The sequence below is a fragment of the Gymnoscopelus microlampas genome, assembly GCF_963454915.1.
Source record: "Gymnoscopelus microlampas genome assembly, chromosome: 1".
In the NCBI taxonomy this organism is placed as follows: Eukaryota; Metazoa; Chordata; class Actinopteri; order Myctophiformes; family Myctophidae; genus Gymnoscopelus; species Gymnoscopelus microlampas.
The window spans coordinates 8123406-8137209 of record NC_139962.1 but is presented as its reverse complement, the minus strand read 5'-3'; the positions used below and the strand labels follow the sequence as shown (position 1 = coordinate 8137209).

Below are 13804 nucleotides of genomic sequence, written 5' to 3'. Positions count from 1 at the left end.
ATATTATAGGCCTCCCGATATTATCGGCCGATATTAGCATAAAAATTGATATCGGGAAAATATCGGTATCGGTTTTTGAATTTTTTTTTTTTTTTTTTTTTTTGCTTTATAAATAAGTTACAGGAGTTCTTACTGTATATGGTGTGTGTGATATGAAATTTGAGCTTACCCTAATCACAATAATCCCCGCATATATCGGTATCGGTTGATATCGGTATCGGTAATTAAGAGTTGGACAATATCGGTATATCGGTTATCGGTAAAAAAGCCAATATCGGACAACCCTAGTGACGAGTATGTTTTTTTTTTAACCAATCACATTACATTGCAGGATCGGGGGGGAGGGGGTGGGGCAAACATAATACAACTGCTCCTTTTTTCCAAGTGCTTGGAAAAAAACAATAATATTGCAAGCCAAGTAAATGAGATTCTGTAGGTGAAGGTAATTGAAAGCTGAGACTTGCTGATATGTGGCAAGAACACAATGTAAGCTTGCTATATATAAAATATAGCAAACAAAAAAAAAAACTTTAGGAAAAAAAAACTGTTAGGATTTAGAAGACATTTGTAAAATCCCCAGAAGCAAAGATTTGAGTTCAAAACTTTCACCTTAAAAAAGTATATATATATTCAAACTAAAGATTTGCACACATTTTCACGATAAAAATAAATAAATAGCAGATCTACAAGCTCGTAGCGCTATGAGCTTGTATATCTGCTATTTTTATAGAGCCAAAGACATCTTAAAATGACACAGATGTGTTCCCGGTCTTAAAGGGTTAATGGGTTAACCTACCTTGGCAATGGGAGGTGTGTCACAGCCTTGTCAAAAGGTCAAGTGGCACAGAAAGAACCCGTCACCCTGCACAACCTGTCGTCCCACAAATGACTCTGAGTTGATTTCTAAATATTATCTTAAACCCCAGTAACCTACCTCTGAACAATAGGCGTGTCAAGCCTGATTTATACTTGGTTGCGCTTTGTTTCTCGCACTGGGAAAAAATAGCAGATCTACAAGCTCTGAGCTTGTCCACAGAAAGCTTTTCTTTTTATTTGTTTTCTACCGGCGCCTTTCTGCCATCACGATTTAAAGCAGGGGTCTTCAACGTTTTCAGGCCAAGGACCCCCTAGTTGAGAGAGAGATGAAGCAGGGACCCCCACCATATTGTATAAAATTGTGCTTCAGATTAGACTTTTTTTGTTTACTTGGTCTGCTCTTTTTTCCCTCTACACCTATACCTCTTTGCCAAAAATAGCCGATCTACAAGCCCACAACGCCTCGCAGCGCGAGGCGTTGTGAGCTTGTAGATCGGCTATTTTTGGCTAAAGTTCTCCTCAGAAAAAGGATGGTAGGGTTCAAGTGGTTGAGGTAAAAAAAAAATCATATCACACAAAGATTTGGCGGACCCCCTGTAGTAGCTCTGAGGACCCCCTAGGGTTCCCGGACCCCCCGTTGAAGACCCCTGATTTAAAGTATTCAGTCGCCATGACTTGTTTCTGTCATTTATATAAGATTAAAGAGTGTTAGTATAGGTCAAACAAGCAGTAGAATAGATCTTTAGAAGCATCTTCCATTACATTCCACTGGTCTGTGGTATTTCAAAAAGGAAAGGTTTAAGCCTCAATCTCTAATTTCTCACAATATGCATCATTTTACATATTGTGAAAAATGTTAAAAGGAAATGGCACTATAGTGTGGCAGGTAGGGCACCTTCCACGCTGTCTCACACATCATCACAGATTTAGTCTCACAAAGATGTTCAATCGTGAGATTTGTTTTTGCTTTAATCCCTGTGCCACGCATTTCTAGGGTTAAGACGCTGGAGCTTAAGACACTGGAGAGAGCGGCTTAACCTGCCCTGAACCTTTCTCTCCCAAACCTGTCATCTCACACATGAACTGAGTTGACTTGTAGTGCATATTGTTCTAAACCCCAGTGACCTCCCTTTGGCGAGAGGAGGTGACTTCTAGGTGATGTCATCACCGACATATGTGTGTCAGAGTCTTATGCATACAGTATTATCTATTCAAGTGTTTCCCAAAACATAGGGCAGTGGTGGAAAAAGTACAATATTTGACTTAAAGTAGTACAATGCAGGTCCACAAATAACGATTTTTAGCAGCCTCTGCTGGTCATTACCGTCACTGCAGGCCGTTCGATTATTACTGCGTTACCCAGAATTCCATTTGTTTTCACCGGAAGAAGGAAGCGTTTCAAAAAGTGTTCTTTTAATTGTTTTATACTATCTGTGGATCGTTTCACTTAGCCAGTGGAGCTTTAGTTACCGTGAGCTGTGTTTCCTTTTTCTGTTGGTTTTCGATCTTCAAATCTTCTTAAAAACGGCGCGAGATTCCTTTTTGTTATTACCGCGGTAGTTCCTGGCCAAACAGGAAACCGGTGCGGTTAGTTCCTGGCCAAACAGGAAACCCCATGCAGTTTTCCGACGTCATTTTCGCGGGAAAGGCTCACCGAGCCACCTTTTCAATAGAAATTATAATAGAAAAGGCTTTCGGGGGTGAAATTCATGGAGTGGGTGTTGTGAAACATTTGCCACTCACAAAAGATTTAACTTTAGTTTTGTTGAAAAAGTTACCTAGTATAACTTTAATCAAAAGTATCAATACTGCAATGTAGACATACTTTGTTACAAGTAAAAGTCCAGAATAAAAAATGTACTTGAGTAAAAGCACAAAAGTATTGGTATCAAAATTTTCTAAAAAGTACGTAATATGCAGAAGTATTCAAATGTATAAAAAATATTTTGATATTAGCAGATCTACAAGCTCACAATGCGTCGCGATGCGACGCATTGTGAGCTAACAGCTTGTAGATCTGCTAATATCAAAATATTATATTATATTTTCAAATGGCCGAAATGTATATAAAAAGGCATATAAACATATGCATTTTAAAAAGCAATGCCTCTTTATTCCAAAACTAAGGGCTAACAGTTAGCCCATATTCTAACATAAACAGTTTGAATGTTGTATGTTTTTATTTTTGTTTGTTTTCCAACTTGTTGACCCTTTTGAAAGCTTTCCCCGAAAACACTCATCATTCAATCTCCACAAAAAGGCTTTTTCAGCTTCACATTCAAACTTACTTTTACTTACTTAGGCCTTTAAATTCCCTGAGGAACATAGGCCATTGATGAAACTCCTCCATCCCCTTCGGTCTTGTGCCCTCCGCTCTAGTTGTTGCCATGACAGCCCTTGCGCCTTCATCTGCTGCTCTGTGGTTCTTCTCCAGGTGGCTCTAGGGCCTCTAGGCCTTCCTCTCTTCCTCTTGCCTTGCGGGTTCCATGTTAGCGCCTGTTTTGTAATTGATTTATTGTGTCTTCGCAGTGTGTAACCTATCCAATTCCATTTCCTCCTCCCGATTTGTGTTCCTATTGTGTCCTGTCTAGTGAGGTCCCACAGGTTGACATTGGAGATGGTGTTGGGCCAGTATATTCCTAGGAGGCGTCGGAGGCAGCGGTTGAGGAATGTCTGTATTTTGTTGAGTATGGTGGTTGTTATCTTCCAGGTTTCTGAACTGTAGAGTAGGGTGGATTTGACGTTTGAGTTGAAGATTTGCAGTTTGGTCTTGCGTGAAATGCCTTTTGCTTTCCAGATTTTATTTAATATGTTGAATGTGGTCCTGGCTTTGCCTATTCTAGCACTGACATCCTCATCCGTTCCTCCGTCCACCGCGATTATGCTTCCTAAGTATGTAAAACTGGTTACCTCCTCACATTCAAACACAATTATATTATAAAATATTGGCTAAAATATTGGCTAAAACCAATTATTTTGGTTCGATACCGATATTGCATTTTAAGGCCAACATTGGCCGATACCGATGCGATGACCGATTCATCGTGGATCCCTATTCGCAACGCATTGTGAGGTGTAGCGCTGCTGTTGTCAGTACAATACGTGACATTGGCGTATGACGGAGTGTAACTCAGGCTGGATGATGTCTTGTGTTTGGGAACAACTTGGAGTCTTCTGGGGTGAAGTGCAGCGACAGAGAAAAGACAGGTGGATGAGCTGAAAGTGGTGTGTGCTCTGCTGTGCTGGTGTTGTGGCAACACGTCACAGCTGTTATTCTCCATTTGAAACGCTGCCACTCGGTGTGCATGGATCACTGCTGCTGCCTGAGGCGAGAGAAACCCAGCCGTGGTACAAACGCAGATCAGCCAAATCTGCCTTCCACCGGCACCTCAGATCGGGACATGGTACTATCAAATATGCAGTGGTGGGAAAAGTCCTCTTTTTTTTTTTTTTAGTTAACCCATTGAGACCTGAAGCCGATTACAGCCGATACATGTCTCCTAAATCCCAACAGTTTTCTGAAAAACGCATGTTTCTATATCAGTGGTGCTCAATCTTTTTCATGTCAAAATGATATGTATTTGGCCGCGGACCCCCATCAAAATATGTTGTTCCAGGGACCCCCAGAAGCAAAGATTTGAGTTAAAAATGTTAGCTTTAAAAATATATATATTCAAAGATTTGCACACATTTTCACGAATTTTCAAAAATAGCAGATCTACAAGCTCGTAGCGCGGCACTCGGTGCCGCACTATGAGCTTGTATATCTGCTATTTTTGAATAGCCCAAAGTGTAAAATAATGCTTTTTAGCTCAAATCTAAAAATAGCAGATATACTTAAAGGGGCTACACCATGAATTTAAAAAAAATATATTATATATAAATATTGCCCCCTAATACGATTTAAACAGGTTGTAAGCCTAAAAAACATCCAGATATTTTTTCTCACAATCTGACTGTCTGTCATTCCAAGCTTTTTCAGCTGCAATACCAAAACGTCCTATTGGGCAGGGGGGAGCTACTGAGCAATTCTGTCTGGCCATCATCAATGCAAAATCAGGGCAAGTGACATCACTTGCCCTGCCATTCTGAAATGGCCTGTTCAGACACGCCCATTCAGGAAATCCATGAAATGAGCATGAATGACTGAATGTTAGAAAAAAATATTTTTTTGGGTACAAGAGACACTGGGGAGCCCAAAAAATACTAAAAACCTAAAAAAAAATGAAATTCATGGTGTAGCCCCTTTAATGGGTTAAGTAAAAGTATCAATACTGCACTATACAAATGCTCTGTTACATGCACATGCACACATAGACATGAAAGGGGGCTTGAGCCCCTGCCCTTTTACCCGTTGGTAAAAAAGGTGCCCTCTCCAGACCACAAATGCAGCATTTATTATGGTGAAAAATAAATGGTGAAAAAAAACGCAAATGCCCTACTCGAAGGCAGCATTCAAGACTAAGAGAATTGCCCCTTTCTTACTCTCGAAACGGCGCATCTCCAGTAAAGCTTGAGTATACCAAATTGAGCGCTGTGTCACGCACAGAATTATAGCCGATCTACAAGCTCACAACGTGTCCCAGCGCGACGCGTTGTGAGCTTGTAGATCGGCTATTTTCGGTACGCGATACAGCGCGCAACGAAGTATATGTCCAATCGAAACCTAGCCCTGCCGGGCGCACACACTCACATGTCCATTGTCCAATCAACGAGGAGAGCAGATGCACACAGAGAAGCGCAGACAATCAGTGATCCGTATTCATTTGAGATAGATACAGTAGGTATTTGTGGACAAAAAATATTTGTACTGTTCATTCTCTCTCTCTCTCTCTCTTTATCTAATATAGCCTTAGATAAAGACTCTCGTAGATGTATTTTATTGATTTTAACATGTTTTATCTCTACAAGAGTCTTATCTACCTACCACCCCCCCAGATTGCCCTGGAATGTCAGCTCCAAAGACCGTACTTCTCCAAACATGTACAAATGCTAAATATAAGGTGCTTACCTGCTTGCCCCAAATGTTAACTCGGTGTAAGGCGTGTGTGTGCAATGTATTAGTCCATATCTTTCAATAAAGAAGTGTTTTAATCCCGTCTGTGGCCAATTCTGTCGGAAGTTCTCAATGGGCAGTGGTGACGGTGCGCATCCGGTGAAATCCGGAATTACACTCAATGTAAACAGGAAGTAAACGAGGGGGAAAATGGCGTTCGACCACAGACGGGAGGCAAAACACTTCTTTATTGAAAAATATGGATTAATACATTACACAAACACAACAGACACCGAGTTAACATTTGGGGCAAGCGGGTAAGCACCTTATATTTAGAATTTGCACATGTTCGGAGAAGTACGGGCTTTGGAGCTGACATTCCAGGTCAATCTGGGGGGGTGGTAGATAAGACTCTCATAGAGATAAAGGATTTCAAAATCGATAAAATACATCTACGAGAGTCTTTATCTATGGCTATTTAAATACTTAATAACTGAAACTGCTCATTTTACATTGTTAACCACTAATTTAAGGCTATATTGGATTGTTAGGGCAGGCTGGGTGGTTGTTGTGGCTGTTCTGGCAAAGATTGTTTTTTTGTCAATGTGATCAGGGCAAGAAGGTTGTGTCCCACTGTTGTAGAGTAATATGTTGAATTGCTCATATAAATCATCAGTGACAGTAACTCTAGTATGAATATTGTTCATGTTTCTACAAGCTCTCTTTCTACAAGCTCATAGAGCGGCACTGAGTGCCGCGCTATGAGCTTGTAGATCTGCTATTTTTTTGAAAAATTGTGAAAATGTGTGCAAATCTTTAGTTTGAATATATATATACTTTTTTAAAGCTAAAGTTTTTAACTCAAATCTTTGCTTTTGGGGATTTTACAAATGTCTTCTAAATCCTAAAGTACTTTTTTTCCGAAAGTTTGAATTGTTTTAAACATTTTTTTTTTTTACTTATGTTGCTATATTATCAATGGTTTTCAAACTTGTCAAGGACCCCCAAAATAATATGTATTTGACCGCGGACCCCCTCCCATCTAAAAATATTTTGTTCCAGGGACCCCCAGAACCAAAGATTTGAGTTAAAAAATGTATAAAAATTTGCACAAATGTTCAGGATTTTTCAAAAAAAAATAGCAGATCTACAAGCTCATAGCGTGGCACTCGGTGCCGCGCTATGAGCTTGTAGATCTGCTATTTTTGAATAGCCAAAGACATCTTAAAATGACACAGATGCGCTCCCTTCCCGGCCTTAAAGGGTTAATAATTGAATATCTTTGGTTCAGGTGCCGGGGCGGTGATCCACACCCACTCCAAGGCTGCGGTCATGGCCACGCTGCTGTACCCTGGGAGGGAGTTCAGCATCACTCACCAGGAGATGATCAAGGGGATCCGTAAAGGAACCTCTGGCTCCAACTACAGGTATGTGTCAACCTGCTCACAGTTAAATTTGAGTTATTAATTTCGTCATGCTATTAAATGCGTCTCACTAGCCAATCACAGTACTGAGCAAAGGGTCTGAATACCAATCAGCCGATCACAGTACAGCGGAAGACACATTTTCACAACGGAAAGAAAACCTTAAGCTACGGATGGGTCCCAAACCCACTTATAGGGGCGGCTACACCGCTCAAAAATCACACCCAGTGTGAAGTGAGCGGTGATATTTATGAGTTATTAATTTCATCATGCATCTCGGTAGCCAATCACAGCACGTCCTGCGAAGTGACGTGCTTACATTTTTTACATTATTATTAATTTCATCATGCGTCTCGCTAGCCAATCACAGCACGTCCTGCACAGCATGGCGTCACAGCGAAAGACAAATTTTCACGACGGAAAGAAAAACTTTCACCACGGATGGGTCCTAATTAAACCCTCTTATAAAAATAAATGCTGTGTTTGAAAATAATCTTCATTAGAGGCCCGGCCGACGTGTCAGTTTGACATTACAGCATTTGACTTGTTCTGTGTCCCAATCGTTCACAATATTTTTACCTTGGAACCCACCGTTGTTTCCAACTTATGAGAGTGTTGTCCAACACTCTCATAAGTAGAAAAAATACCCGATCTACAAGCTCATAACATGTGGCGATGCAATATCGTTATGAGCTTGTAGATGGGCATTCGTCTTTTTTTTCGTACTATTTTCCACAACCTTTTGAAAAGGTTGTTTTTATTTTACGTTTTCTTTTTTGAGCGGTGTAGCCGCTCCTATAAGTGGGTCTGGGACCCATCCGTAGCGAAAGTTTTTCTTTCCGTCGTGAAAATGTATCTTTCGCTGTACTGTGATTGGCTGATTGGTATTCAGACCCTTTGCTCAGTACTGTGATTGGCTCATAAATAGCACCACTCACTTCAACAAAATTACTTTTTTTTAAAAGTGAGCTTCCATCACTGTGATGACCACTGTTGTTTTTAAATAGCACCGCTCACTTCACACTGGTGTTATTTTTTTAATGACATGCCCAAAATAGGATGCCAGGGTGAAAGTAGATGAAAGTAAGTTATGATTTTGTGCAATGTGTGAAATTCTACCTCTAAACAGACGAGGCCTCATGACTGTGCATTGCAGAAAAGCCACATTACAGTGCATGATTTTGGCAGGTTATTGGTATTTGTACTAATGCATTATGTAATGGTTTTAATTTATATTTTTCTTTCATTAACCCATTAAAGCCAGGAAAGCATGTGTCATTTACAATTTTAGTGTTGGCTATTAACTTTTTTTTTTTTTTTAACTATGCGTTAAGTGCCATAAACCATTGGTTTTCAACTGGTGGTCCGTGGACCACGCGTGGTCTGAAGGTGTGGACCCTGACCATGCATTTAGTAATGTAGGAAAGTGAAGATTTGTATTATATTTTATTTTATCGACCACTAGTTGAGAAACAGTATGATGTATGATGACGCATCAATGTTGTCAGTTACTTGGAAGTCGGATGTGAAGAACTTCCACAGAAATTGGAGTTAGAATTTCAAAGGAAACTGTACCTGTTTACCTGGTTGAGTCATCATTAGTAGGAAATGTGCCCATATCAATCGCATGTGCTTGCTCATACATATGTTGCAATGAATCAGTTAACATGAGTTTGATATGGAAGGTTAAGAGAACAAAATAAGGGCAGCCATGGGAAAGGAATGGATCAGTGGTTCTTAGTCTTTTCTGAGCTCTGGACCACTAGCATATCGCAGTTGAATAATGATTTATTTTTAACGTGGTGGAAACGAGCCGGTTTCGATGGGCGATCACTCTGCAATGGAGGATCGCGTTAGAAATATTATTGTTTGAGGCGAAAATACAGAAAATGTTTGGAACCCTTCTTCTCTTCTGGGGGTCCCTGGCGCAAAACATTTTCAGATGGGGGTCCGCAGCCAAATGCTACTGGTTTAGAAGGCATTCGTAGAATCGGCCTCGGGTCTTAATGTGTTAACCCATTAAGACCGGGAACGCATCTGTGTAACCACTTTACAAAAATAGCAGATCTACAAGCTCATAGTGCGCTATGAGCTTGTAGATCTGCATTTTTGCATTTTTTGAAAAGAATCTTGAAAATGTGTGCAAAACTTTGAATATATATTTTTGAAAGCGAACATTTGTAACTCAAATCTTTGATTCTGGGGGGTCCCTGGAAAAACAAAACATTTTACAAATGTTCGCTTTAAAAAATACATATTCAAAGATTTGCACACGTTTTCATGATTTAAAAAAAATTGCAGATGTACGAGCTCGTAGCGCGGCACTCGGAGCCTGTAGATCTGCTATTTTTGAACAGCCCAAAGAAATCTAAAATGACCGAGATGCGTTCCCGGTCTTAATGGGTTAAGCTGCAGTACCTATGAATGGCCAGCATGTCCAATGCACTTCAATGCAACCTCTGGGTTCTGGGGGGGCTTGTTTCAGGTACGATGACACGCTGGTGGTCCCCATCGTGGAGAACACGCCGGAGGAGCGCGACCTGAAGGAGCGCATGGCGCTGGCCATGGAGCAGTACCCAGAATCCTGTGCGGTCCTGGTCCGTCGACACGGGGTCTACGTGTGGGGAGAGTCGTGGCAGAAAGCCAAGACCATGTGAGCATCGTTCACCTTTTCTCCTGCTCCGTCCCATTGGCTCCCTGAGACAGGAGTGTCACCTAAATTGATTGAAATCTAAACTTGTTAGACTCGTAGCATAATTGCCTAACTCACTTTATGGTGAAATTGACATTTTTGCCCAACTCTACTCTCCTAACATTGCTGCATCATTGTGCCTTATTGCCTATGTCCTAAGCCAATCAGAATGCTTGGTACATACCAACAATTACTTAGGCAGAAAATGCTTTTAAGTCAACTTTTTGACTTGGGCAGACTTGACTTGGCAAAAAGTGTTTTTTTGTTGTCTCTCCTGAAAACCTGAAAAAATATGAGTTAGGCAATTATGCTATGAGGTAGGCCTGTCAAAAAAAAATCGATTCATGAATAAATCACGATTCTTAATGCCGCGATTTCAAAATCGATTTTTTTTTTTTGATTTAAAAAAAAATATATATATTTTTTATTTTTTATAAGTTAGTACCCTTTTCACTGGCACTTTGTCTGAAATCAATGTCAGAAAGACTGACTGACATGATCTGGCTGCATTGAAGTGTATGATTCAACTTTTCATGGTTTATATTGTTCAGAATTGTTTTAAAATGTTCTAGTATAATTAAAGCAAAGTGATTTGGGGTAGAAAATCGCAATAAATCGCAGAATCGAATCGAATATCAATTAATCGCAGAATCGCAATTTTAATCAAATCGGCACCCTAGGAATCCATTTTGAATCGAATCGTGAGGTAAGTGAATCGTGACACCCCTACTATGAGGCTAACGAAATATTGATCGACCAAAATGAGCGATAATTGAATAAGTAAATAAGCGTTGCAGACCCATGAGGCCCATAGGGCAGGGGTTCTCAACCTTTTCAGGCCGCGACCCCCAAAATAATGATATTATTTCCCGCGTGCACGCGCGCGGTCCCGTTCGCGCGCGCCAAGGTTATTTAATTATAATAGTTATTTGATAATTGTTTATTATCAAAATATTTTTGCAAAAATTGGGTAAATTGAGTAAATTAAATGATAAAACATGAATTAATGATAACATAAAAAAATATTTTGTAAAAAAAAGAAGAAAAAAAAACTTTTTTTTTTTTCAAATTCACCAAAAAATCTGGCGACCCCCCCAAATTATTTGGCGACCCCCCTGGGGGTCGTGACACCCAGGTTGAGAACCACTGCCATAGGGCAGGAGCCTATCTCCTGTTTCTATAGCGTGAGGCAGCTTGATGTACAAGTACACCCCCTGGACATGACGCTGGTATGTCAGAGACTTACCCCCCCAATCTAACCCTTGATGCTGGGACATTGGGTCCCATTTGTATAGCCTTCGGTGTGACCTGGCCGGGGAATCGAACCCTGACCGGCCAATCTCAGGGCCGACACTGTAACCAAGAGCGTCTTTATTGTGAAGAGTGCACACACTCAATTAACCATTTACAGAGGCTTTCACTGTGCTTCCGCGAAAGAAGAGAAAATGTCATCACGACCCCCCCCGTTAGCTTGTTATAGGCCGTTGAAAGTAGCATGTCTCGTCAAAAATACATAAAAAACACAGGAGGCGAGATACAGGTGATTTCCCAAATACTTTAACCAGGAAGTGATGGAGCAGTAAATCTTGGGATCACGTGATCCCCCGTTTCTGTGTGCATCTGGGAATGAAATGGTCACTCATGTGTAAGCAAAGCGTAGCCTGGTAAACCCTCCCTCCAGAAATCTCATCTTCATTTGATTTCAGGAGTGAGTCTGGCCTGATCGCCCATTCTGCAATATTGGCTGTGGGCTGGAGTTGGGCGGGAGTAATACCGTTGACTGACAACCCCTTCAGCCAATGATCGTTTTTCCCCTTCAGCCAATCAGCAGTTCATTTTTACCACCTCCAGACTAATGTGACACAACGGGACTTTTGAGACGGCCATGCCCAAAATAGGCTGCCTTATTGGGATACATGCGTGGCACTGCCCGCCCCTGCCGGTTCTCTAAATCTATATTTTTAAATAGGCTCTGTCATGATTAATTGACCACATATATGAAGTTAAACAACTAAATTCTATCCAAACGATATCTTAATAGTAAATTCCGTGCCTCAAAAAAGAAGTTTGAGACCGTTTTAAAAACGAAAATAAGAAGTGAAGACACTCGGACAACAACAATGGCTGCCGTTCGTCTTTTGTCGGCTGCACTCAGGCTGCACTCGGCTTCATTCGGGCTCACTCGAACTCGCCACCTGATTGGCCAACTGTCGCTGTCAATCACAGAACGATGAGCGACGACGCTGATAGGCTCGTCCATTTGGTGAACGGGCTAGAAACGCCCAGACAAGCCTTCAGGCCAGACTCCTTCCTGAAATCAAATGAAAATGAGATTTCCGGAGGGAGGGTTTACCAGGCTAACCAAAGAGCACCATCTAGTGGAGAAAAACACAACAAGTCGTCAAAGTTGTCATTGGCAGTGAATGAAAGTTGAAATATTGAGCTTTCTGCCCGGCGGCAACAATATAAAGTACCAACCACCGTCGTGTTGTTGCAGGTGTGAGTGCTACGACTACCTGTTTGACCTGGCCGTCCAGATGAAGCAGTGCGGGTTGGATCCCTCTGCCGTCCCTCTAGAAGAGCAAGGCATCGTGTGAAACCTACAACCTTCACTTCAATCTCCTGCCGTTCCTCTAGTAGAGCAAGGCATCGTGTGAACCCACAACCTTCACTTCAATCTCCTGCCGTCCCTCTAGAACAGTGGTTTTCAACCAGTGGTCCGGGGACCACCAGTGGTCCTTGAGGGAGTACCAGGGGGTCCCCAGCAAAATTTGTTAATAGCGTCAGAATCATTTTAACCACTTAGCTTTGGCTATTCAAAAATAGCAGATATACAAGCTCATAGCGCGGCACCGAGTGCCGCGCTATGAGCTTGTAGATCCGCTATTTTTGAAAAACCTTGAAAAAGTGTGCATATCTTTGAATATTTATATATTTTTTAAGCGAAAATGTACTGATATCTTTGCTTCTGGCGGTCCCTGGCACAAAACATTTTCAAATGGTGGTCCGCGGCTAAATGTATATCAATTTAGGGGTCCTTGGCATGAAAAAGGTTGAAAACCACTGCTCTAGAAGAGCAAGGCATCGTGTGAACCTACAACCTTCACTTCAATCTTCACCTCACAGCTCACAGACATTTAGAGCAGAAATACACAAACAAAGTGTCATTGTGGGTCAATGGATCAGGAGACTAAATGAAAGGAATTACAGCGTAAGAGCAGATTTCATCCCTACGACTCTTGATTTGAAATAACCCATCGTTTGTGACTGACCCGTGTGAAGTTGATCTTTGTTATTTTAAGATTTCTTTGGCTATTTGAAAAATAGCAGATCTACAAGTGCATAGTGCGGCCCCAAGTGCCATGCTATGAGCTTGTAGATCTGATATTTATTTTTTAATCGTGGAAGATTTATGCAAATCTTTGAAAAATAAATAAATAAATATATATATATATATATATATTTATATATTTTAAAGCAAACCTTTTTTGTAAAATATTTTGTTCCAGCAACTTCCAGGGATCCCCCCAAGAAGCAAATATGTGAGTTACAAATGTTCCCTTTAAAAATATATATATATAAAGATTTGCACACATTTTCACTTTTTTTTTTTTCAAAAAATAGCAGATCTACAAGCTCATAGCGCGGCAGCTCATAGCGCGAGTGCCGCGCTATGAGCTTGTAGATCTGCTTTTTTTGAATAGCCATAATAAAAATAAAGTGACACAGATGTGTTCCCGGATTGAATGGGTTGAACTTGGAGAGTGACAAATCATATCTCCATCTTTTTTTACACACTTTAAACCTAGTTCACCAATTAAACCCTACATCCATCTTTCACCGGTGTTCCTCAGGGGTCTGTGCTTGGTCTGTTAT

The 13804-nt window shown here is 40.9% G+C and overlaps 1 protein-coding gene across 2 annotated transcripts in view; it reads left to right on the top strand.

The window, feature by feature from the left end:
- The window catches only part of apip (APAF1 interacting protein), a 35206-nt gene extending 22090 nt beyond the window's left edge, over positions 1–13116 (top strand). Inside the window, exons 6-9 of one of the 2 annotated variants that reach the window (XM_084061427.1) lie at positions 7104–7239; positions 9722–9889; positions 12426–12514; positions 13010–13116. In XM_084061427.1, coding sequence (XP_083917553.1) covers positions 7104–7239; positions 9722–9889; positions 12426–12514; positions 13010–13020 — 404 coding nt within the window. In that variant the 3' untranslated portion in view covers positions 13021–13116. Of the gene's footprint in view, positions 1–7103; positions 7240–9721; positions 9890–12425 lie in introns of both variants that reach the window. The other variant, XM_084061426.1, reaches the window with a different exon arrangement.
- Positions 13117–13804: the final 688 nt, after the last annotated feature.